This window comes from Linepithema humile, chromosome 6, assembly GCF_040581485.1.
Source record: "Linepithema humile isolate Giens D197 chromosome 6, Lhum_UNIL_v1.0, whole genome shotgun sequence".
NCBI lineage: Eukaryota > Metazoa > Arthropoda > Insecta > Hymenoptera > Formicidae > Linepithema > Linepithema humile.
The window spans coordinates 4,997,334-5,024,536 of record NC_090133.1 but is presented as its reverse complement, the minus strand read 5'-3'; the positions used below and the strand labels follow the sequence as shown (position 1 = coordinate 5,024,536).

Here is a 27,203-nt window from a genome sequence, read left to right as displayed (position 1 = left end):
TCCAGCGGTTAACGAGCAGAAATAAATCCTAAATCCTAATAAATGTCTAGACCCTTTGATAAGCAACAAGCGAGATCCGAGGGTAGAGATCAGAGGGACAACGACAAGGATTTTTCAAAGGTCCGTTTAATCGTCTTACGAAATTACAAGGATAATTCGAAGCACATACTTTTCGCTAACAAGGTACGTAGGTATTACAATCGGTTCAATTTTCACGACACTGAATTACATAATTATATACACATTATTTAACTGCATATAAACATACAAAAGATTTAAGATTAATCATCGAGTCGTTGGTAAATCGCCTACGTAATTGCCATCTTCAGCACCACGATCGACTTTTACGAGTCGGCTCGGTTCATGATATCCTTCGGTATACCGGGTGTTCTGCAAAGCTCGAAGCTTCGTCGCGGTCCAAGGGAGATTCGTCATCCCGTAAGACTGATTGAGTCTCTCTTTCCCATTCTCGAACCGTTCCTGCTGTCGTCCTCTTGTACGTTAAGCGAAAATAATCCCTAATTTATAAAGTACATCTAAAAGCAGTCTCGTCGATCGCTTTGGATCTTCCTTTTATTCATTGCAAAAATTCTGAAGCGAGTAAGACTAAAATAGATCGCTGGAACGCAAGGGCGAAGATTTCCTTGTTAATTTCACGGGGACAAGTACGTCAAATAACAACGCTACATTACTTACGGGATGACTGGCGCGTAAGCGCGTCGGTTAAATACGCGCGATGCGATTTGTTGGTGCGTCTACAATAATAATATTGAACGAAACATGGCGCATTATGCTCGCAACTCGGTTCATCTACAGGTGCCGCCGTGCAGAAACATGATTTACGGCGCTTTTTGTGCTCGGTGGGGAGCGCCGGGTGTAAGCCATGTGAGATGGTCGCAATGGAGCACGTCGCTCGCACGCCTATCACGCAATTACGCAATTATATAATATATGTAACCGCGTGCGAAAACGTACGCGAGCGTTTATTACCTATAACTTTTCTTTATTATCCGATATTGCGCGGAGAACGAGATTCTCCTATCGCTGCAGACCGTTCTCGATGCCTTCAGAACGAACGATGCGTGCGCGGAGCGAATACCGCGCAGAAATCGTGTTCTGGGTCGCACTCTGTAAAACCCGATATGCACTGTATTTTTTTAGTGATGCACGTCTGCATCATGTTATCAGAAATCGATTTCGCATCCTTTTCAGATGCGACGTATACGTATCTCGATGTTTGTTTTCTCACTCTCGATTTGACAGAGCTCTCTCGCTTTCCTCTTCGCAAATAATCTTCGGCGGCACGACGAGAATTTTTCGCAAAACTCTGTCCGGTGTGGGCCAAAGATTATACGGTTCAATTAAAACGTGCACTATTTGCGCGAGAGCTCGATCTCGATTTTTACTATGCGCGAGAATTATTGCTTTTTGTTACTCGACGTGATTTTGGTCGCGCGACGACGAACGCAATTCGTGAATTATTTTATCGAGTCCCATCCGTCCATTGCTTTTAGATTGTGTCCAGCGTTTCAGCAACAAGTCGATTTTACCTATTTCCCACACCTAACACTATTAAAAATTATCCTATTTCGTTTCCATTTTTTTTAGCAGGATACAATAAAAAAAAGAATGAATTATCAATATAAAAATCAATCACGATTAGTTTTGATGCAAGAAACTGATATTGATCGTACGCTTTCTAATTTTCTCATCGCCTTGTGTCCATCGGGCTTCGCAATTAACAAAGTCTCGATGAATTCAACTAAATAAATAAGATCTGTGTGTATTTTCTAAAATTTTGTAATATATTATTTCATATATATATATATATATATATATTTTTTAATATTGATATTTACGCTTATCACTGGACGTTATTACACGCTAAAAGTAATGAACCAGATATTAACCATCGAGAAAATGTCATGAGTCACATTCTGGTGCTTTAATAACGCGTTCGTCCGCGATTTACAATAATATGCATAGAAACGCGATAAAAGCGTGTACATATATTACATATACGTGGTTAAGCTACGAGCTCTTTGATCCCTTTAACCCCTTCTGCACGACAATGTATCAATTAACATATCGACTCTCGGTATAGCAAAACTCTTTTATTCCATCGCTGTTATATAAAAAGGAATGTAAAGATATAAATTATGTAAATCACAACAATTTATACTTTATCTATTTAACTCTACGCTATATTCTACGAACTCGTGTAACGATATTATATATAAATATGCTACAATAAAATTGCACTCTATCAAATGCATAACGTACACAAACTTTGTCACATAATTTCTGTCGACGAGTTCTTGCAATTTAATTGTCTACTATATATAGAGCTATATAGAACTTTCAAAGTTTATTTTACTTGAGTATCTTTAGCGTAATTGTATCGTTTGCGATAAATTTATTTACATCTAGTTATTTGAGCTACCGATTTAAAAGACATTTTTGTATGCCGAGAGTCCTGTGAAAGTTCTATCGTTTCTTTCTAAAAATTATTTGCTATAGTGTCTCTTTTGCATCGCATGTGATTAAATTCCGAATAATCACAATGTCGCTTTGAGTAGAAGGGGTTAACTCGATGGCTGCATTGCAAAATCTCGGCCCCGAGTACTCGAAGACGATTCGATTTATAGTTTTTCACATTTCGAATTAATCATAATATCTCAATTTTCACCGAATCGATTATTTATACATATCAGTTTCCATTTCGTTCATTTATTTTAGATGAAAATTTAGCTCTCATTTCATTTATACATTTTAAAAAATTTTATTTTACAGATAATCAATTTCTTGGTTAAATTTTATATTTATACTAAAATCAATAATCTATTTACCGATTTCCAATAATTGCACTTAAATATACTTTATATAAAAATTTCGATTTTATTTGAGACGATAATTTAGCCAATCTATGTTTCACGAATAAGGTTTCGACAAGTAAAATCGACAATTGTTAAGTTGCTGTAACTAATGAAAGGCGCCCGATAACGAGGCGAGATGTCACAGTGCCACCCGATGCGAAGCAAAGTGTCTTGTAATCGCAACGGCTAGATAACAACGGCTAGAAACGACTTTGAATCGTATATGCAGTTAAACAATCGGACCAAGTACAACGTATTAGGGAATTAATTAATTAGATACGCCGAGCGTCTAATGGGGCGCTCGTTAAAAGGTACAAGAGAGAGAATGAGAAGCGACACGAGAATTCGTTATTCCTTAAAGTCCCTATCGAGGAAAGAGGAAAGAGGAAATGGCAGGATAATCACAATGGGAAACACATACACGGTATATGCTATTACGAAAAAAATCATAAATATCGTTAAACGGTTAATTACAAGTCCGGACTGAGTGGCAACGATCTGTGAGACTCGATGCCACTTCGTCCATTAACAATTTATCAGTAGACATCGATAACGATAATTTTTTTTTGATTGAAAGTGTATATATGTGTGTGTGTGTGTGTGTGTCTGCATGATTGCGAGTGCTGTGCATGTACATGTGTGTCTCTATGTGAATATTTTGTCACTTTCGATCTAGGGGAAAGTCGATGAGAGGAAGAGTCGCTTTCTAATTAATTAAACGAGGATTTATCCGGTGTCAAATTAATACGTATACGGTAAATTTGTCGGTGGATCTTATTAAGCTTATAAAAATTCAACCGTGGAAGCGCAATCGTGTTTAACTAATGCTCGACTTTGTATGAAACGCAAATATTTAGAATTTTTTTTTATCTCTAGATAGCAAATTACGGTAACTTTATGCGAGAAAAATAACGTTGCAGATCGTATTGATTTTTCAAGTAGCTTACTGACACACTTTTAGCCAACTGTTCGTCGGGGAAAAAATGCTGTTGTAATTATGGGGAAAAAGGAACAAGGAGGTCAACAACAAAAAAAAAAAAAAAAAAAAAAAAGTTTACCGATGCTAAATGGTACAGAATATATACACACGTCTAACGATTACTATCTACGCTCATTTAAAATACTGTCTGGTTTCGATAGACTCCTATCGATATCGACGGGAACAGTTTTGTCTGTATTTCTGTCTTCGGAATGTTTGCGACGAACACAATCGTCAAGTTTACATTCTCCCCTCTCGCGTATCCCTACGCTGTTTTATTAAAACTTACGCGCTAGCTTGTGTATACATGTACGTGTGTACACATATATATGTATATAGATATTGTATGTATACATACAATATATCAATTTACATGTACATCATATATAAGATACGGTAAATGTATAATAAATTAATTGTTAATGTCGTTATTAAACCTATTTACGCGACGCGTATCGTTAACAACTAATGATATGTACTCGTTTTGAACTATAGCGTTAGTTTGATGCGACCCTGAGGTGGTTGCGCGCGTCGCCCTCAACGATCGAGAGAAGAGCAAGGTGATCGCAAAGTGATTTAAGCGTGAAAACAATCCAGACGCTTGCTCGCGCGCAGCGTTGTTCGGCTGGTCCTGCCAGCCGTGCTGTCGCTTCGTTGCCGCCCGCACGCCCTCCCATCGCCCAACCGCGCTCACGGATTCCGCGTGATGTAGCATCGCACCCCCGTTTCCGGTGTTTTATCGAGTTAATCCTCGGCCGATTAGGCGAGCGCCGGCGATTTTTGCCGGGTCATCGCGCAAAAGCCTTTTGTATTCCGGCTACTACTCTCGGCGGCCGCTCTCCCGGGGAAAATGCGACCGCGCCAGACGGACATGTTCGCGAAGTCGCCTCATCTCCGCCCCGCCGACGTTTTTCCGTTTCTTTTCTTCTTTTCGGTGCGACCTGACCCTTTTTTTCCTCCCCCCCGCGCCGTCTGCCCGACGCAGCGTGCACGGGATCGATATTTCCGCGTGTATTAATTCACGCTTTCGCGAGGAGGGACTATTTTTCTTCACGTTTTTTCGTCATATCCCAGGTTTCTCCCGTTGTGTTTTTAACAACAAAAAAGTTCCACCGAAAATTTTTAACGGGACGCTTCTCGCTTCTCGAATGATCCCCGATGCACGGGGGGGGGAGGGGGGGGAATATGCCGCGAGCGGATATAAAAAACACACTCCGCGAAATGTCCGTATCCGAAATCTGGTTGTACGCCTTGATTTAACATCGAACATTTTACAAATTTCAGCCGCTATGCACTCGCGAATGCTACGCAACAACCAGCAGCACTTCTGCAGAAGTCGCGCGTGATATATAAGGCATGCCGCCGCTCTTGCGATCCGCTCGTTCGCTTCTCGATCGTTTTCGAGTCCGCGCGGACACCTCGCTTTTGTGAGATTCTTCTTTTGTTTTCGCTTAATCCGATGCACGTGTCGCGAAACGACACCGTATACACCGTACAGGCAATTGTTGATATGTATCGTTTTTTTTTTCAGCGTGGCTTATTGCTTAACGTATAGCTACGGCTTTAAATCTAGTACCTTAATAACTATTCTTACGCCTGTACCAGCGGCGCGCAAACTCGCTTTTGTCACCCGGACAAATATTACAGAGATATATCGAGACGAATCACACACAAGTGACGCAATGAAATAAATAAACGAGCGGGATAAATGGAGACAAAGAAAGTTCCGACATTTTTCCATTGTTGATTATCTTTCTTTCTAAAAAAGAATGCTGGCCCCAGTTATTGCACTAAAATCGATTTGACCGGTGAACCGGTCGCCTTGTCGTTTCAACTTTTATTACAAAAATAGATCGTAATAATAGTAATAATATATTGAACTTAATGCTACGATAACGAAATATACGATACATTAATTTGACATCACAGAGAGATAATTCTGTATGAACTAATATGACTTTTGATTTTTTTTTAACGCAACAATGTCTGTACACTTTGTATTTCTTTTTCAAGTAAAGGTGTAGAGTGCTTGTTTTTATAGAATATCATATCTTAACTTAATTCTATTTATACGTTTCAAAAAAGATAACAATATAGTTGGTCTATACCGAGATGAATGCGCATTAGTTTGTGCACCTCTGATTTAACATTCCTCGCGCGAACGATATCGGATATCTTATCAAACGAACAACTTGAAAGACAGTTCGGCGTTTCGAATCGTCGAGGAAGCTGTCATCTTGATAAAATATCTGATATTTCGTCGACAGAGCGCCGATTGCGCCCGCCACGTTGTTTCGTGGTATAAAACGGAATCGTATAAACGGCGAACACATCGCACAAAGCGCACATGCATACATTATTCTCCCGCCATTTGTTTTTTGATCGAAGGAATTTCCTCGGAGAATCGCACGATCTCGCGAGGTCGCGCGAGATATGCCTAGGATCTAGTCGCACAGATACTGCAGTCTACGTAGAGAAAATTGATGACTGCTCGAAAGTCGAGACTTGAATAATTTTCGAAACTGGAAAGCTCCGCGATTATTAAAATATAATATCTTTCTATAACAAGCACGGATTGTGAAGTTAAAAATGATCCGCGCAGCCAAATATAGAAAATGGCTTTAAAATAGTTGAAAAAAGTATAAAAGAAATTAGCACACGTACAAATATAGACGTAACATAAACTGGAACAGATTGGAATAATTTTAAAGTGACGATTAAAAATACTGTTCCAAGATGACTTATTTAGCAAATCGTTATTAAAATTCAATTCTTCTTTTTCATAACAAATTGACTAGAAGTTGAGTAAATATAAACTTATCGTGCAGTAAATTTGGTCAAATGCACGGAAAGCGGCTGTAAATTGTAAAAAAAGTAAATAAAAAATAAATTAGTACAAGATGTAGACATAACGGAAACTGGAATGAGAACCGGAATGCCCAAGAATCGAGCGACTCTTGCCGAAGGGTAGCGCGGCGGGTCGCGTCGACTTGGTCTTTTAAATAAATCAGTGCTTTCCCCTGTGGGGGAAAGTGCGCGATACAGACTGTGTGGGTGAAGGAGGAAGCGAAGGAGGATGAGCCGGCTGACGGGATGGAAACGCGTTTCTCGTCGAGATATCTCGTAGTGGAAGAGTGCACCATCCCGCCGCCGTTGCGAAAGCCGATAAGAAGGTACGGAGAGCAAACGCGCGAGTTGCGCTGCTCGCGCGTGTACACATTGTAGTCTAGATCCACCGCATGTCCCTCCGCCATTCATAGACTCCTCGCTCGTCGAGCGAGCTTCTCCCGTCGCGGAAGGTTGCCTGCCGCCGCTTGCCGCGTCCTTTGTACTTTTCGTCTCCGACTTATTCGCCTCGTGACGTTTTCGTTTACCGCGCATCGAGTATCTTAGCGATTGAATTATAAATTGAATTCTTGCACGCTTACGTAAACGAATGGTAGTTGAACATTATTGGAAGGACTTGTACTGTACTCGGTTTATACGTGCAATTCCGCAAAACCGCGCCTGATAATAAATTCACGCAGGAATCGTGGCGAGCGCGACGCGAAGGAACGATTCGCGATTCAACAATCCGTGGATCCAACGACGGTCCGAGGATTCGATAATTCGAGAATTCAATGACCCGAGGATTCATCGAAGTGTGCAGTTTCGAACGATCCAAGGATCGTTGAGCGTTTCTTATTTCTACGCTTATCCAAGTATGATATGTTATTTCTCCTCTTCAACGACTAAACGTCGCCCCGAGCGTGAGAGTGCATCCTCATCTCAAAAAAGAGACATTTGTATGCGCCCTCCGTGTTTAACTTTTACCGTTTTCTTTAGTTTCATTCGCCATCCCGTGGTCTAATCCCCCTTCTTCGTGCAACGTGAGTCTTCTGTGCGTCGATTTCTTCGAGTCGTTGATAAAAAGCTCACAAAATCAACAATATCGGAAAGTATATAAAATATTTCTAATTTTTTTCCGCTCGAGATGCAAAGCTCGAGAGGAGAGACTCGTGTTTACCTTGGTACTGAAAGTTTATCATCCGCTGAGAGCAATAAGCTTCGAGTAATTATAAGTGTTTGGACGAGAGCCGCACGTGAGGATAAGTTTTTCTCTCCTTCGAGAACAAACTTCTCGACTATACGAGCGCGCTTACGGACGACAATTCTCCAGGCGTAGTTGGCCGTACGCTCAGCGTCGATTATGACAGCGAAGAGTAAACGATATAACCAAAGGAGGGGGGGGGGGGAAATGGAGTAAACCGATCGCCGCGCAAACGATCGATGGAAGGTGTGAGGTGAAGACAAACGAAGATCGAGTGACCCTCATAGATTATTCAACGAGGCTATGGAAATACATGGTTCGATTTGTCCGATACATTCGGACGCTTGTACTTGAGATTTATGTAAAGATCATCCGAAAAAAATAACCGCTTGCATCGAAATTTATTTCTGTACACGGCGTAAATGATAAATTGTTCTAAAAATGTTGAAGTGAAATCTGAATTGCGAAGAGCCCGAGTATTTTCGACAATCACTGTTGCAAAGCGGAACGCCCGAAACGAGTAACTTTTGTGCTCGCTTTTCGACCTGGTGACGTCAAGTCGAAAAATTTCAAAGGTTCCGGTGCGCGAAAAAGTTTGCGCGAACAATTAATTAGATTTTGCGCGGAGTAACAGCCACGCTTTCACGCTTTTCCGTGTTTTTCCGCCTTTCGTTGCGACCACGCACTATCCCGGCGAATCACCATTTTCACTTCCGCCGTTGTGTAGAAAATATGCATGGGGATATTGTTATTAACAACAATATTCATTTCCAAGCGCAATTATACGGCGCCGTTATTGTAAGTCGGACATAATACGCGCAGAGCAGAAGAGTTTCCGCGCCAAGTTTTTCTGGCGTTTTACATTTCACATTTTTGACGTTTCGATTTTAGTTCGCCGGAACCGGGGTGAAAAAGTTAATGCGGCTAAAATGAATACCATTAATTCCAGATACATTGTATTTCACGGAAATAACTGTGAACGTTGCGATTCAATTTCGTTCATCCGTCGTTCGACAATGCGGATTCCGGGAGCGTATCGCGTGCATTATTAAACCGCCATTCTACGAAACTTCTCGAAGGGTTGATTACCGCGTTATTATTATCCCCCGGGATCGAAGCAACCCGCCGCTGCCCACGTATCGCATAGTAATATGCGATTAAGGGTGAATCGATCCTGAATTTTATCGTGTACCATAATAACGCCCTTAGATGCTCGATAGTCGATACGCTATAAAATTTTCTCCGTCGCTCCCTGGGGGCGACATTTCTTCCCCCCCCCTCCTCCTCCCCCCCTTTGCCCCTATACCTGATTTTCCCGATGCGTTATGTTTTTCATGTTTTCCAAAAAAAAAAGAAAAAAAAGGGATGCCGGAGAGGTTGCTTATCTCCGCAATGGAGATCGGAGTTTGCATAATTAGATCGAAATTCACGCACTTATAATCCTGCATAATTCTTTTACTCGCGGCAACTTTTCGAGGATCGTTAGGCGGATCTTCTACCTTCCTGCGAAAGCCTCGCGCAGTCCGGCTTTCCTTCTTCCTTGACTTAAGTCGAGGCAAATGCGGATGCATTTTGCATAAAATGCATATTCATCACACGCGAAAAGAAGCGCCTCTCCGCGTCAGGGAGTTTCATTGTCCGGAGCATCGATATTAACGGACGAAAAGAGAATGTGGGGGGGAAAAATGAAAGAGAAATGGTCGAAGGGGGTTTCGACAGATGGTCTTTCATCGCCAGATATTTCGCGAACGACAATTACTTGTCACTCTCGAGGTTAATCACCCCCCGGGTACGGGATTATTATTATGCGAGAGGCGAGAAAATAGATTGAGAACGGCCGGGGATGGCTGCGCCACGCTCTTTATAAATTCCCGTACTTTCGCGTGGCGCGCTGTGCAGAAAATACATATTCATCTCGGCCGCTTCGCAGAGGGCGCATCCGTAATGGAGACGAAAGGGACAAGCGGGATCTGCGTACATTTCGCCGGACGTCCGCGTGAATGGCGTGCGATATCGATCAGAGTCGAGAGGCAAAGATGTTACCCGAGCGCGGGCGCAGCTGTTTCCGAAAGACCTCAATTCAATTTCTACTTTCAGCGCGATGTGTATTACATTTACAGATCGACAGAGACACCTCCGATCGTCGTATGCGTAAAGCGGGGCATGGTACATCCATATCGCGGCTCTCGTTTTCCGTTCATATTTCATCGCGCAGGATAAAATGACGTATTTACAGAGGCTTTTCGCGCTCCAACGTCGGCGTTGAAAATATTTGTTTTCGCGTCAACCCCCACGGACGGAAAATCCGCGTGGAATCCCCGTAGATTGACCGGACATCGACGAATCGAAAAAAAAAAGTCGGAGGTAGGGAAAAAAAAGGGAACGCTCGCCGAGAAGAGCGAGGGTGGGGGGGGGGGGGGGTGTTAACTCCGCTAAAGTCGGGGTGAATGGCCGAGACCAGGCGGTCGAGGCAGAGAATATCGTGATCGCACGATGCGCGCCGGGGAATGAAACTTTCACCCACGCCCCGGCTCTCTCTCTCGCGCGCGCGAAAGAGACGGGAACAATATTTATCTTGCTCCTTGCTCTCCGGAGATCGTATTTTTTCGCGGCGTAATTTTAACGACGACCGGCGGATGATTCGACGGTGGATTTATTAGAGTCACAATAATTTAACATTCGTTGCGCGAGAACGGCGGAGTTCTCTCGCCCCCCCCCCCCCGCCGACCTGAAATGCGATATTCCATCTCGTTGGATATTATCATAATCGAAAACAACGCGCGATCTAGCTGCGCGCGAAAATTTGGCTGCGCCAATTTTTCCCTCGAGAAGTCTCGCCGCGCGATTAATTAATGGTGTCGCCGTAATTTTGCGTAAAACGAAAAGAGCTGTTCGTTAAAATGCAAAACTCATTAAAACAATATTCTCCAGACCGTTTAAAAAAACGTAACCGCCGTGAGGTAGTTAACGTGACCCCGCGCTTCTTGGCTATCGACTACCGTGTGCCGTGACCGGCTCTGAAGAAGGTCTACACAAGTTTCTTAATTGGGTGCAGAGGTCGGAAGTCGTAACGCGATTCCTGCGCCCGTCACGGCGAGGAAGAATATCGAGCGACACATGTGCGTTCTCGTTTTTTGCGTGTGCTTAAACGCGAGGCCCGGGAAAAGCGATCGCGTGTCACGCGTGAATGAGTCCGCCTGGTCATCAGTCAAGGTGGAATTGAATATTCTTACGCGAGATTACGGTAAAGCAAGGACCGACCACCGCACTGGCGTGACTCTTTCAAATTCGTCCTCGGTCACGCTGCGTACCAACCTGTAATTGAAAACTTACTTGCAACGGCAATTGCTCGCTCGTTACTTTTTTTTTTTCCGCCCGACTCTGTCGCCGCGAAATTATCCGACAGCGGGGAAGGGAAACACGTACACTCTCAGGCATCCCTCTGCTTGTATTCGCGAAGGATTTCCATCCCGAGCGCTCTAAACCGCGATCTAAGATGAACCAAAGGCTGTTTGGGGAAATTACGCGAATGCGACCGAGTCCCCGAAGCAAAGATTGGATCAAAGCGCGAAAAGGAAGATCGACGACGACACGCGGTGCACGACTCCCTTTGAGCCAAATCGCTCGGGACCCCAAATTATCGTCGCTAAGACCTTTAGAAACCGATAATCAAGTCGCGCGCAACGTCAACCGTACACATAAAAGCTTTATTGCTGAATAGCTGTGAGTGAAAAAAAAATCAGATTAAACTTATTCAAGAATAAATCAGAAATAAATTTAGTTTAACTTTTCTTCTCCAGTACCAAGGATAAACGTGATTTCCTCCTTTCGTTCAAAGTAATTCGAATTCAGCTGTCTCTCTGCATTTTGACTTTTAACTCCGAAACGATAATACTGTTCGCTCTAAGTTGAAAGGCATTGGGAATATTCATTTTTTTTTCTTCCGAAGTAACGCGAAGAAAATCGACGCACCGGGCCTCGGATCGCCGTCACTCCGATTCCCGAGGTCTTCGGTCGTTGAAACGGAGCCTAAGCGACCAGCATTTACCGCACGAATTAACGCACGATGCATTTTGCCGCGCATGCACGATTCACTTACGCCGTAAAGCGGATTATTTATGGCGCCATATCCTGCTAAGAGAAGAACCTGTCGCTAAGCGATAAGCTCCCGTATGACTCGCTTCTTTTATCTCTCTCTTATTTTCCCCGTGCCCAATGACGGATACGCTCTGTTTAATCGTCAGCGATTCGATTAGCGAGACCATCCGCGTGTTAGAAGAAAAAAGAAAAATTTATAAAAGAGAAGAATATGAAAGTGCTCATAAGGTTGCTCTCGGATACCAATCGCCGTGAAAACACAGTGAGAAAAGTGTGTGATATTTGGAATTATAATTGCATAGTAAAAAATTACAACCGAGATACTCATTTTTAGCAATAATAATTTGATATGCATAGTGCAGTTAATTAACATAAAAATTTTACTGTACATTATACTAATTTAAAATATAAATATAGTAAAATAATTTTATTATATAAAAATCTCGTTTTTTGGAGTTGGTTATACAAATTAATATTATGATCAATTATCATATTATACCGGCCATAGCAGTGTTGAATTAGCTCTAATTTGCGTAGATAAAATATCTATAAAAATATGATTGGCGCCAAAAAGTAAATATAGTGTAATGTAAATTATAGCGAGTGATAGTTACTGCGATCACATTTCTTCTCTCAATGTAATTCTTGATCAGTACGATATTATATTATAAACGGCGCGTACGGACTGTAAGGTGGATCTGTATATAATTAGCTTTCACCGCGAGACGTCCATTATCCTCGTCGAGCCAAATTATTAAACATGTGCGTAATTATTAAGATCTCTCTTAATGAGAAGAGAGAGAGAGAAAGTATACGTCGTCGAGATAAATTCTTAACGCGTTTTTGTGTCTCGCATTCACACATTCGCACGTGTAATAGTCGAGTCGAATTTTTAAAAGGACTTATTTGTTATACGTGTAAACCGTTATAAATTTTCAAATCGTAACGGGATTTGGAAAATAATCGATTATAAGGATTTCGACGGTATAAAGCCTCGGCAAGAGCCGTTCCACCTCTGCGCTACCGCTGACGAGTTTATTCGCGGTTGGTCGGATTCCACCCTATCTTCTCTTCGTGTTCCCAGAGGAACGCTTGCGTCAATATCCAGTGTCAGAGAACGATGGAGAAGAACGTTCGCGCTTTTCCGCCGAGGAGCGGGAAAGAGAGAGAGAGAGAGAGATAAACTCGGGAGAGACGAGTGGAAAATAAAAGATTGCGTCCGGCTTTCGATTTCTTTTGCGAAAAAGCAAACCACTCATACCATTACCGCTCCACCGTTACACATTCGATGGCGAATCGTGCACGCGCGGGGCGCAATAAATAAAACTTTTGATCTCAACGATCTCGCGCGAGAGCCCTCACTCGCGTTAATAATGTAATATCCTTAACGACATAAGCGATATAACAACTTCCAATGTGGATTATAAAAATATTCAATCTTTGTCGTTACGAACTAGTTAACCTATGTTGATATGTAAACTATCGATATGTAAAATTGATATGTAAAGTCACGGACCAATGTGATCCGCATGCCGCGTGAATCCACGAAGCGACCGCCTTCGTCTCGCGGATCCGCGTATCTATTTTATTTTGGCCGGCGTTACTGTAACTCTTGTGTTTACGTGTATGTATGTCTGTATGTATATGTTTGTATGCGTGTATACACGGCGTGTGCGTGTCTTCGTGTACGCATACGCGCACGCTTTGATAATTCAATAACAAGACGCTGATCTCGCGTGCATCCGTTAATAATTACGATGTCGCATCAACGATCGCTTGCAAAACAAGCGAGTCAATAATGAATAAATTACTTATCTTTGTCGGCGTCCCCGAAGAAGACGAGCATCGAAGCGGTGTAATATTTCGAAGAATCTTCATCGACGACGACGACCTCTCTCTCTCTTCGGTTAACATGCTTTTCTCTTCCGCGATGACGGGAGCTGTTTGATTTTAGTCGAATAATCATATTCATCGCTGGATGCACGCGCGAGCGGCGCCGATAACGAACATATCGTCAGGACTTTCCACGATGGTTATTCCTCCGGCCAGCCGAGGTCCTCGCCGACGAGTTCGTAGAAGCGTTGATTGTGCTCGTTGAAGAACTTCCTCAGCTTCGTCACGACCATCGGACTGACGCGCGGGTGACGCCTGCCTTTGCTCTCCTTCAGACACTTCTCCGAGGTGTCATTCCGCAGGCAGTAGAAGCCCTTGGTGTGGTTGAAGTAGAAGTTGTGCCGGCCGATGCGCGGCTCCAGCCCGAGAAAGTTCTCGATGCGGCGCAGCTGCGGCACCGGGTCCTCGATCAATTGATCGCCGTTCACGATGAGGATCTGCTCCCGCGGGAACACTTCCAGCCAGCGGTGCATATAGGTATGATAAAGGGAGATGGCGACCGGTCTGTAGAACTCGTTGATAGTGCCGTCTGGCCGCATGACAAGCTCCTCGAAGGAGCGCGACGCTTGTTGCTGCTGTTGCTGCTGCTGCTGCTGCTGTTGTTGCTGCTGCTGCTGCTGCTGCTGCGGGGTGCCATTGGTCAGCGTGGACGCGGTGGCGGCGTGCGTGCGCAGCTGCGTATAATCCGATATCGCCCGGGTAACCGGTTCCCGCACGATCAGCAGCAACTTCACGCTTCCGTTCATCGCGCGAATCCTCTCGGGCACCTCGGGAGTCACGAAGTAACTGGGGCTCTTCTCGATCGTGATCTGATTCTTGAAGGAGTACGGCATCTTGCGACGGTACCACTCGAGACCCTTGCCGTAGTTGTCGTCACGGTCGAAGAAGTGCACCTCGCCGGCGGCCTTCTGTATCTGTGGATGCAGGAAGAGCATCTCCAGCAGCGCCCGCGTGCCGCATTTGCGTACGCCGATTATGATGGCCTGCGGGAGATGGCGATTCGTGCGCGGAAAGTGAACCTTGGAGTTGGAGAACAGAAGGGGCGGCGTCGCGCGTACCTGTACACCGTAAATCACGAAATATACGTGGTGCACCCTCGTCCTCGGAGACATCGGCGGCACGCATTTTTTTCTCCATTTAAGAGCAGCTACAAGACGTGATACGTACCTGAGAGACTAGCTCGACCGTGCGCCCCTCGACGGCGGACACCGCGTGGAGGCTGTAAACGGCGCTGTCGTAAAGTATGTGAAAGGTGAGGAAGAGGGACAGTAGAGCGACCGACAGAAATGCGACGGCCATTTTCGGTCGGGATATGCCGACCACCAAAATGCAATCCGACGCGTCACCCTCGGCCGGCCTCATGGCAGAGCGGGGCATCCACCTGCCACAAATATCGAAAAACGTCCTCTGCATCAGGGATATGTTGTGAAATTAATTGATGCAATAATATTCTGACATTCGATAATGTAATGTAGCGCCGGATGTAACACTGCTGCAAATATCGGTGTCATCGAAAAGTCACATGTGTACTGGTATTATAAGAATTACAAGAATTTTTCGATTATTCTGCCATTTGGCGTGCGATAATTAAAGATTATCAGCATTGCGGTTTTCTAAGAATAAATCTATATTCTTACATACCAGTGCGCACATGCTCGCGATACCGATATAGAACTGCCAGCGAAATTATTAAATTGATGCAAAAAAAAGTCGAGAAAAATTGAAAACAGAATTTCAATCTAAATTTGATTAATCAGAAAAGCTTTTCGATCTGAAAACAAAAGTAATTTTATACATAATTTATAAAGTTCCGAGCTCTTAAAATAGAAATCAATAATTTAAAATAAATCTTCGCGGGAAAGCGTCAAGTTTTAGCATTAACTTAATATTTCGATATTCAACGTTTAATCTCTTCTGATCCTAAATCTATCCTCGGAATTCCCAAAGGGCAATCGTGTTTTTTTTCTCGTTTCTTCTCTTTCTTGGCACGCAACAGCGCCGTTAGTTACGGACGACGCCTCTAATTTATTCTTTCCTCGCCAAGGCGCGGTAGGAACGATTAAGTCTCGCCGTGATCGCCGATTATTACAGTGCACCGTGCACACGGATGGATACACGTACACCCGGGCTTTAATGGCCGTTACAACTTCAGTCCGAGATCGATTTATTGGAAACAATCAGGGAATGTGTAGGATTAATAGATTTTAGCGGCACGCGCGCGGGTAGCTTATTTTCCGGTTGATGTTCTAACCAAAGGAGTCGAAACAATTTCGAGCCAGCCGCAGTGATTCGTGGCCGATAATGATGCGGCTGATTGGCATTTACACGAAACGCTATGGTCGCCGACGTAAATTTATCGCGGCGCCCGCTCGCGTGACAGACGAACAAAGCGGCTGTCAATGCCGCGCTCGCTAATTTCGCCCACCATTGAATGCGGGCTCAAAAGTATCGATCGGTGGATTAACCGACGTTCCACGGAAACGTTAGGATTTCGCGGCTCTGCCCGATCCAAACGATAATAAATCATCGACCCGCATGTTGCCGCGAGAGGGAAAAATAATGGGCATTTATTAAGACGATTAAGCTTGAAATATCTCGTAAGATATACTCTTCATTAGATATTTATGCGATTCTTTATATACATTGCTGACAACACGAGTCAGCAAAAAATAACTTTTTTAGTTGGCAGTAATTATTTTTTGTAATTTTTTTATGGCGATTCTGATCTCTAAAATGTCACGCGTCATAATTTTGAGAAATTTCAGATTAAAGTTGTAAAAAAAAAAACAGCTATTTTTATGTAATGCACGATGTTGTACGGCACGACGTTGGAACTACAGAAAGTAATTATCCTTTTTCTCAGTCCTTTTTTTGTCGAGATGACGATATAACTTATCGTACTTTGCCAGCTTTTTTCACGATTATTGTCACCGAAGATGCCTCGGTAAATAATAAAATTGAAAATAGATGTTCTCGCGCTTAACTTGCGCTAAATTGCGTTCGTTAACGCCCGCTTCGCCCGGTGGAGACGTTTATAACATTAGCGCAACAGGCACGTAAAATGACATATCCTCGCGTGTATAAAGGTCTCACGGCGAAAGTTGTTCGCGGCGCGGATGAGAGGTCCGGAACGAATCGGAATTCGCAAGTGACGAAACTCGCAGTCGGGAGCTCTTAAACTCGGAATAGCTGATGAACTCGCGAAACGAGACATGGGAGAACGACGGTGGTAGGCGGGCGAGCGGAGGATCGATCCGCTATAAATGATGCAGAAAGGTCGGTACCCCTGAGACAGAGTGCAATGTAAATTTGATGCGGCTGCATTTTGTATATTCCGACGTAATGGCTTCTCTAACGTTTACAGCCGGTACACTTAGCCGTGTTACATCATCGGTTTCGTGTGTCTCATCGATTCGCCGGAGAGTGATCAAGCAGACGTGCTATATCTCTCCACTTGTCGTTCGGTCTAAATTGCAATTCGAGTCGTAATTAGCGAATTTAATTGCTAGCGAAGTTGCTCTCCAATTTTTTATCCCTTTCATTCTTCACTCAAAAATTCTTGAAAAATTGGAGAAGCAGGGGAAAAAAAGCGTACGTTCAGCAAAAAGTGGATTAGATTTAATATATATGCTCATGAATTTCTATGCCAATTCTGATTTAAATATTAAATAGTTTATTTAAATCCAAATTAAATCAATTATTTAATTATATAATTTTTATAAATTTATTTGTATGCATTGTTAAAGACTTGATAAAATCAAGTATAAAATGGAATCTGCGTATAATGCATAAAATCAGAATGATAATAAAATGTCACTGAATCTTTATGAATAATTGACCTTTTTATGTACTTCAGAGAACATAACGGAATATAAATAATATAAAATATCAATCTCATTTGTATGTTGTTACGTTTCCAAGTATCGTGTAATCGTGAAAGGTTCGAGCTGATTTCACATAAAGTTTCGGTTACATTGTGATGCCGTTACATTTCGAGATAATTATACTGCGCGCAATTGCAACAGGGAAAGTTTCGATTACATTCAGATGCTGTTATGTTTTCCAGATAAATAAAAGCGCGCTGCAGAGATTTTATCGATACAATACAATTTAATTCCAGAGTATATTTAATTCTATATCTAAACTGCAAGTATTTACAGGGATATTTCCCTCGACCTTTTTTCTTTCCGTAAGTATGATACTTGACGCTACGAAGAACTCGAAGCGCGCGTATCCAAATGCTTCAATGTTATACCTTTAATGAGACTTGGCTTTCATTGCAGAGAATACGCGGAACAACATTTGTGTTATAGTCGACTCCCCGTTGCATAACGGCAGCCATTTGACGCGCAAGTTTTCTGGTTAAAATTTGCTTTGTGCCGCGGCGCGGCGCGGCGCGGCAGGCCGAGGTGTTTCCGTGGGAAATACGCCGCCCGTGTTATCCGGACAAATTGCAATTTCCAGAGTTGCCTTCCGCGTCGTTGCGTTCCTACTGGCGCTCACGTCTATCGGAATGACCCGTTATTTGCTCATTATCACCATAGCGCATCCAAGTATAATCATGCCGCTAAGCAAATTTATGATACGTTAAGGAGGTAATTTTATAAATGGCACTTCGTCGACCGATGTAGCCCGTCGAATTTTGGCATTTTGATATTTCCAACACAATTAGTTAAAAATAAAAAGATTACAACAAACGATGGTCTTCCGTTGGCTCGATTAAAATTGTACCTCATCACGTGAATTAGTTCAATTGGGATGTAGCTGCGGAAAGTAGCAATTTTCTCGTCAGGTGGACAAGCGCGGAAACTTTAATTAACTAATTACATACGGTTCTCGCACCGTAGATTCCGCAAGGTCTCGATATAATCGAATCGGGGCAAACACGAAGAAATAAATCGAAAACGTCTCGGCGTGTTACATCCAATGTGGCGCTCTTATATAATAATTTAATATAATATAATACTTACAAGACATCTATGGGGGATTGAGGAGACCACTCTTGACGAGGCCGTGCCTTGTTGGGCATTTGCGTTTATTTATACGTTCACATTGTCGGAGTTCCTGAAACAATGCAAACATTCTGTCGTTTATTCTTATGACGCTATTTCTCGAAACAATGTGATTCTCTAATTAAATTTCGAGCATTATTTCGTCGCAATATACTGATATCATAATTTTAAGAGTTTTATTATTTCAAATATTATTTAATAATAATCGTGCATATACATTTTTCAGTGACGACAGTCATGGGACAAAGTGGACGCTAGGACGATGCTATGGGAAATCAAACGCTTTTCAAGAGATTCCACGGTGACCCGGTCGGACGGAAACTTGCATAGAGCAAATAGAATTCTCGACGGGATCGCAACTTTTCTCATTCTAAACTCTCCGTCTACGTGCTGTTAAAAGCGCGAAGGTATTTATTCTTTCGTTGAATCACGTTTGTGTTGTATCTTATTTTTTTTAAATAGTTTCTCGAGCTTCAACATAATGGTCGTCACAGATTTTTTAAATCGTTTTATATTGTTTTTTTTTTATTTTACGTTGCAAACCATACACATTTTTTGAGAAAAATTAAATCTTTTAAAAAATTTTAATGAAAATTGTGTTTTTTTTTTTAATTTGTAATTACGCAATAGCGATATTATTAAAATATCACGAAAATATTTTATATTAAATGCATCAGAAACCTGTCATTTTTGTTTCGTCCTATTTTGGTTAAAAATAAATATTTTTTAATATTTCTGTTTAAATTATTCTTTAAAAAATATATATTTTTAATTAATGAATAAATTTGGTGAGAAATAAGTAATCAAAATCACAAATAAATAATAAAAACAAGTCAATTCCATTCTCATTCTCTTTTAGGAGATATTCTCTCTTAAGATCGACACTTCAAAATACCGTAAATATTTCATTCTTCGAGAAACGTGAAATGATATTGATTTACGTTCTATATCTGTTTCGTATCTTTCCATCTTTCTTTTGTAAATAAGCAAAAATTGCATCTCTATGGAACTATTCTTATCAGATGTATTCAGACTTTCGTTCACTGGTGTGCGCATTCTTTGGAAAACGGTGAAACGATGCACCGGCGCATAAACACGCGTATCCATTCATCCACGATACATTACGACGCGTGCACCATTACGCTTTCGATGATGTATCACTATGTTCTATTCGAGAACAAGGTGACGATCTGTACTATCGCGTTCGTGCGTCGCATCTGTTGGTTATCGTGCGTCAAATATACGCAGCATGCAAAATACTGATGCGACATAAAAAAAACTGAAATAATAATATAAAAAAATAAGAAAATCGAATTTCTTGAATCGACCTTGAATAACATTTTCGCGCGAACGCGATCGAAGCTAATGCACTTGACAGATAGCTCGACTGTCGATTTGTTAAAGGTTCGGTTTAAATGCGCCTACCTATTTTCATCCATGTCAGTCTGGCGACCGTCTGACCGTTGCACGAAATAACAAGGACACGTCGCGTCGCCGCGCGTCGCGTTTAAGGGATGATCGATATATCGAATGCGCGGCTGTCTGGGCAGGGATGGTGGGGCTATGATGTAACTCACGGCATTCTTCCGCTTGCGTAACATCGACCATTCTTCGCGAGGTCGCGAGAGAACGTGGGAAGAAGCTAGAGCCGGCGATGATACTACACGAAAACAAAATTAAGTTTCATTTATCGTCGGAAGGCCCGGCGCACCGCCCTAACGTTCCGCTCTAAATTCTCTCGAGCTGAAAGGAAGATAGTTATTTTTTTGACAATCGAGTATCACGACAGATAAGAATAATCTTATGCATAGAAATGAAGAATTAAGGCGAAAAGCCTGTTGGAAATCCGAAACGCAAACGCGGTATTTGTCTCTGAGGGAAATGAGATGAAGAGATAATTTCTATCTCTTGTATAAAGTTGACTTTCATCTTTGACTTTGCCTATTTTTAGAATTAATTCTACAGATTTGTAAAGAAATAGTAGAAAGAGCATTGCATGTTTAGTTGAATATAAATACAATTTTTCTTCGCGTATCTTTCGTGTAGCAAAAAAGAAATAAAGAACGCTGTACATTTATCTCGTATTTAAAGAAATATAATTGTCGCAAATAACTTTGATGACTCTCGACGAGGAAAAGTGCAAATTCCAGCGTATCGCATGATTGCTGGACGGCGCCCGCGAGAATCGTTCGAGGGCTACCCCGCTACTTTAACGATCGCTTTGGAAGTTGCCGGTCGATGTGCCCGAAGCACGCAAAAACGGTAAAAGTTCGCCCGCCGTGCCGGGAAACAGCAACGCTGGTAATGGCTGCGCCCGCAATCGATACTTTCCCAGAAACTTCTAAGTGTGTCGCGAATTTGATAAATCGGTTAAAAGGAACGGAAACATTTTCTCATCGGCTATGCGAAAGTGCATGAACATGAAATATATAGCGTTTCTGTTCTCGCATGAAAAATAGCATCTTGTCTGGAATCTAATACACTTCCAGTCGGATATAATCATTTCGAAAATAGAAGTCGAGGGAAAATGTTTGCATTCGCATCATGCGACAAGACACTCGTGTGGCTTTGAAGCGAAAAGGCTCGGCGCGGAGGATTAACGATCATACGAGTTATGTGCTCGAAACTGAACATCGGATAAGACGGCTCGGGATAAGTTTGACGGGAACGTTTTAAATAACAGTATGTCACATGGGATTCGCGACCGAAACTTACTTTCCCTTATCGAAGGGTCGTATTACTTTGGTAGACCAATGAATAGGCGGCGTTACCGAGATAAGGCGCCATTTGTCAGCGAAGGGACGCGCTTTCCTATTATAGATAAACGCTATCTGCACCGACTGAGGCTTCGTAAACACGAGTACAAAATTAAGCGCAAAATTGCGTCCCTAGCGCGAAATCGAATAAAAGGAAAAAGGTCTTTTAAAAAAAAATTCGATTGCCCGCGTCTTAACTAATTTCCATTTGCGAGCTAACAAAGAACTTCTCGAGCTCCTGGCGGTTTCTGAGATCTACAGTACCGTTCTCTCTTTATCCCTTTCTTTCTCCTATCAAGAAGACACTTGACATAGTTTCCGATTTCGTCATCGAGTGCTCTTCATCGTGACATATTTCTGCTCTATAGCCCTAAGAACGGAGGTCAAATGTCCATTATACTTTCAACATGCAGAGTAAACCTTGAACTTGTTCGATTCTTCTTTCTATTGTTGGAATTCTATAGGTATCACGGTTTTTTCAGTTGTTTATCGCATCCGATGGAAGCCGCTAAAATACCCGAATCGATAAATAAATATGAATCACGAATATACGAAATATCACACGTTTTTGCATGCGGTTTATATTGCAGTTATAAGTTTTTAATACCTTAATACTTTAATATATATTATATATAGATAGCACACACACGTTAAATTCAGTGGGAATAGAGATTATACTTGGACGGTACTCGGAAGCACGAATTCGAATATAGCGTGAACGAAGCTCCGGCCACAATTCGCGTAATCGATGCTGCAAACCCGATTATGGTAATTTGCAGTGTTAGATACAGCTCGCGCTTTAAAACTTTAGAAAGCGGCCGACGCCGCTTACAACTAGAACGAAGCTCCGGTCTTTTCAAGGACGGAGACGCGTTCCGTTATCTCGGCATATCCTTTGACCTTTTCCACGTCGTAGCTGCAGTCATTCGGTTATTTAGTATATATCCGGCCGCATAAATAACGTATAAATAACGCCCGATGCTAAAGGCACCGGCTGGAGAGACACATCGAAAGATTTTCCCGAACGCGGTTGACGTTACGTCGCTTTGTCTTATCCGATGTACGAACACGCAACAATTTATTTTACGTCAAATGGGAAAATGAGATTTCACACAGCTTCAGTGGGTGCGCGCGTGTGTGTTGATATCGGATAGTCGGTGGCGTATGATCGATACACTCCGCGGTAGAATCTCCCCGGCGTCTCGCCGCAAATTACATAATTATTCATAACACGAACGGTGTTAAATCCGTTATATTTGACCAGAGAACCGATGGTATTACCAATCATGTCGTAAAGACGTTTCTGAGATAAATGGTTTTCTGCATTTTTGATAATCATCGATCGGCGGCGCGCGGGGTATCCCGTAGACGATGAATTTTTAACCGATCTAAATTCGCCCCAGCCTTCGTAACGACGTTGAATTTACTGAATATTTAATTACGCTTCATATTATTGCAGTCGAATTTGCCGATATTTCATGAAATTTCTGGATAAAAAATTTCCAAACTATAAGTTTCGAACCGAAACTTTGTTGTTCGACCGTTTTTTTATTATTATTCGGAGGGATTAAAATAAGATACACGCACAAAAAAAGAGATCGGTTATGCATACTAATAACACGATTGTGGCGATGGCAACGGCGAGCAACACGCTTGTATTTGTATGTAAAACCAGGATGGTTAGCAATCCCCGTGGAGAACGCGCTAATTGCCAGTGGTCCAGTACTGTGCGAACAATAAAGCTAAGTGCGAAAAAATATACGAGAAATTCGTTCGAATGTTTATTAAAAAAAAAAACAAAAAAAAACAAACAAAAGAAAATAAGCGGAGTTTTCAGTGATTAATTGTCATGAAAAAAAAAAAGCATTCGAGTTATCTATTCTATAGCGCAAATAGTTTGTTGTTTTATATTAAGTAAAATTAAAGGCAAATTACACAAAGTTTTAAACTAACTTTTATTAATGGAAATAGTTACCATTGGCTTTAATGCGCTTTTTCCATACGGAAACAAGGTACGTTTAATGTGAAAAATTCTGTTCCGAACCATTAGAATGGAAATCAATAGCTTTGTTTAAAACACAGACTTTCGTAGAAAAGCGACGAACCTTTTGCGCCAACTTGATAAATAGTTTGAAAGGTTGACTTTACCTTATAGTTGCGAGTCAGAGGTCAAGGGTCGAAGATTGAGAGTGTCGGGCGCGGACCTCGCAAGCTCTTCGTGACGCGTTCATTAATCGGTTGCGTAGGAGAATCGAGTCGTACACGTGAGAGCGCGTAAGCGGAGTATCGTAGGCGTAACGGACGAATCGAGTGGGGTAGTAACGTAAGCGTAGTAATAGTAGAGAGGGAGAGGGAGAGAGAGAGAGAGAGAAGGAGAAAGGGGTGGTGGTAGTAGTGATCGCACGTTCTGCTCCGTTCTGTTCTGGCTTATTGCCACCCCGACCGACAGCGGGAGAGAAAGAGAGAGAAAGCGCGTGCGCATTCGCCCCCTAGTACGGCCACTGAGTCAAGGTCCCCGCTGACTGGCGATCGACCTGACCTCGCTTTTCTTCTTAAAACGCGTAACCGGCCGCGAAACGTCCATCAGACGCACGCAAATGCGTGCGTGCAGCTATACACGACGTTTATCTCGCCCGACATTTCTTTCGCGCAAACCACGTGTCGGGGATATCGGCACGTTCCTGTAAGCCCTTATCGCTTTCTGCTTACAAGCTGCTTGACTGCACGCTGGCGGTGTCCGCAAGACGCTTGTAAATAGAGATAAATCGTGGGTGCCGGTGGGATGAATGAGTTGGCTCGTTCACCGCAAGTAGTACGGGTCTGCTATTGATCAGACGCGCAGGGAGTCGCGCGCGCGCGAGGACAAACGTGGGCGACGCAAATTGACCGGAAATACCCTGTGCAGAGGTACTTCGCTTGTTTAAACTGTGAATGAGCTCAAACTCATATTAACACGATCACTGCCACAAATGGTGGGGTTCGCGTGATTTTTTTCCCTCTTCATTCCATTTAGCCGGACTAACTAAGCCCAACAATCGCTCTTAGATCCCATTCGCTGGCTACGGTCAATATTTGATTAAGCGCTAACAGGCACGCTCCGCCCGTGAGAATTTCTGTGATAGAATGTTCCATGATCATCCGCGATAAGCGGAATGTGGAACTTGCAAAACTATGCTGCGAACTGCAAAACGCTATCGAATGATAGATTAATTATTTTCGCAAAATGACCGTTTCGCATTGTTCATGAATATTCACGAAAAAAAAGATATATATATATGCGTGCTGCTCAACTATGCGTACATTTTACTCGCTGTCAGCGTTTATATACTGTTTTAATTAATTTCTCGTAATTTTCGGAAAAAAAAACGAAGGTAGTGAAACGGTAGTAAATATTCATCGCGATTAAAACGAACATAGTCGTGGACATCGCCGAGGTCCGCTTCCAGTATATTCATTGGCCCGTGCCAAGCGAGCCACACACGTTTATGAATTTATGAATATTGCTAAAGCTAAAATCGGGTCGGGTCAAAAGTTCACGTGTCTTCCCGGCGGCAGTAATCGCGAATAAATGCCTCGACGCGTAGCTTCGTATAATTTCGATGTGTATGTTGCGCGGGTAAGGTGCGTGCAGGTCGACCGCTTCATTTCAATAGAACGCGACTTTATCTTCCGCGATACCGGGAGTAACTGTGCATTTTATACCGTTCGCGTCTGGTAAGCGAGGCGCTTTATTTTCGAAACTTAATGCGCGGCAAGTTAGGTCGCGGTTTATAATTTGCAGCGCACCGGGATGCATTACGTCGGTGCATTACGGCGCGATAAAACGTTAATAAGAGCTGTGTCCTCCTCGGGTTCGCGAACGCATTAGCCGTTCCATTCCGTTCACACGAGATGGTTCAGTCCTCGCATCCTTCTGTTCAGTTCAGTAGGTATAGATGTCCGTAATCGAATCGTCGCAAGGCGAAATCGAGTTGGAAGTCGGAAGACGCAAGACGGAAGAAAGGTCTCTCTCTCTTTCTCTCTCTCTCTCTCTTTCTCTAGCTTGTTTCAGTTCCGCGGAAAATGAACTTTATCGTTTCCGCCGGGAATCAGCGAAACGGTATTATTAGTTTTATTATCGGCAAATAGAAGGTGAGGCTGCGTAAATCCTCCTCCCGCATCGCACTTTACGATAATTCTCACTCGAAAAACTCCGCTCGCTAGTAAGAAGAGAAAATTCACGCGGGATCTATCGCGGTTACTGTGAAATTTTGAGGGCGTTAAAGCTTTTACGACGCCGTCCATGAACGCTTTAAGCAGAAGTAATCTTTTTCTATTTCCGACTTCTCAAGAATCAGACGTAAAACCGTTTTTCAGACCGAGTATTAATTATTTCCTACATTCTCTTTTTAGACCAGTGATATTTGGAATTTGTGAGACTTTACGGTTAGAAGCAAGCGCGTGACTGAGTCAGCTGAACGTCACACCTTGTCACAATTTTTGTTACACTCGCGCATTCGTACGAGTAACGTCATTTCTATCCGTAGGTGCCACTCGACCCGCTACGAATACAGTCTCCTCTTGATAGCATCCGTACCCTCATTTTACCGCCAGTTTCACATACGAGAAGAACGCAATGGAAAAGGAAAGAGGAGAAAATAGGATGAGCTCGACGCGAGAGAAGTTTCAGTCCGGGCAAATCGACCTCAAATTCTTTTTACGATAGGACACTCCTCACAATAATACATATATGCATGTAGCATATTTCTAAGTTATTTAATGAATATGATTTCCCGCATATCTGGCCAATGATTATATGCTATTAATTTAATCAAGAGAATAAGCGTTAACAGAATGCAGTTAAACATTTGGAAAACACCTCTCGGAGTATTTTATTAAAAACATGGATCTTCTCGCGTTTCCGAGTTATTCAATTTATTACATTATATTGCAATTTATTACATTCATTCATTACATTATATTGTAAAAAATATAATGTAAAATCAAAACTATTATAATGGCTAATATAATGGATAAAAATTTACACCTGTAATGATTGATGCTAACTTCTCCACTATAATAATTATAATTTTATACTAATTTTTGAGAATTGAGTAAAGAAATAACTCGCAAGTTCTTATCAGCGACAATAGCACGACAGAAAATACATGTTTCACGAGAACGAATGTAAACATGATTATCGCGTCGTTATCACTGGCTACCCGATGTTATCTGCGCACAGGACTACAGGGGTCGCAAATTAAGTTAATTACTGGAGGACGCTTCTACGCGCCGCGGCCTCACGCGACGGCAAAAATGCGCGAAAGTAAAGGCGCTTTAAAAGTGAGTTAATACTTTAACAATTGCGAAAAGTTTCGCACAGGTACGAAGATGGTGGCGCGGGAGAGGGAAAGGACTTTGGAGCCAGATACATCCCGGTACTCCACGTAGTTGCACTTTAATCCATTCAGCCACCCGCTCAACTTCTCCCGGCCATTTTGCAACTTACTCGTTAATATTGTTCCGCGGAAATCTACTCCCCTCGAGAATGGCTCGCAGACAGGACGCATAACGGAAATA

At 42.5% G+C, this 27,203-nt stretch overlaps 1 protein-coding gene across 1 annotated transcript in view; it reads right to left on the bottom strand.

The window, feature by feature from the left end:
- Nucleotides 1–108: 108 nt before the first annotated feature.
- Nucleotides 109–27,203, bottom strand: part of Hs3st-A (Heparan sulfate 3-O sulfotransferase-A) — a 44,181-nt gene continuing 17,086 nt past the window's right edge. The window contains exons 3-5 of the mRNA XM_012375459.2: nt 18,847–18,940; nt 15,044–15,257; nt 109–14,934 (exon numbers count right to left, since the gene is read on the bottom strand). Of these exons, the coding sequence (XP_012230882.2) occupies nt 14,017–14,934; nt 15,044–15,257; nt 18,847–18,905 (1,191 nt within the window). The 5' untranslated portion in view covers nt 18,906–18,940 and the 3' untranslated portion in view covers nt 109–14,016. The remainder of the gene's footprint in view (nt 14,935–15,043; nt 15,258–18,846; nt 18,941–27,203) is intronic.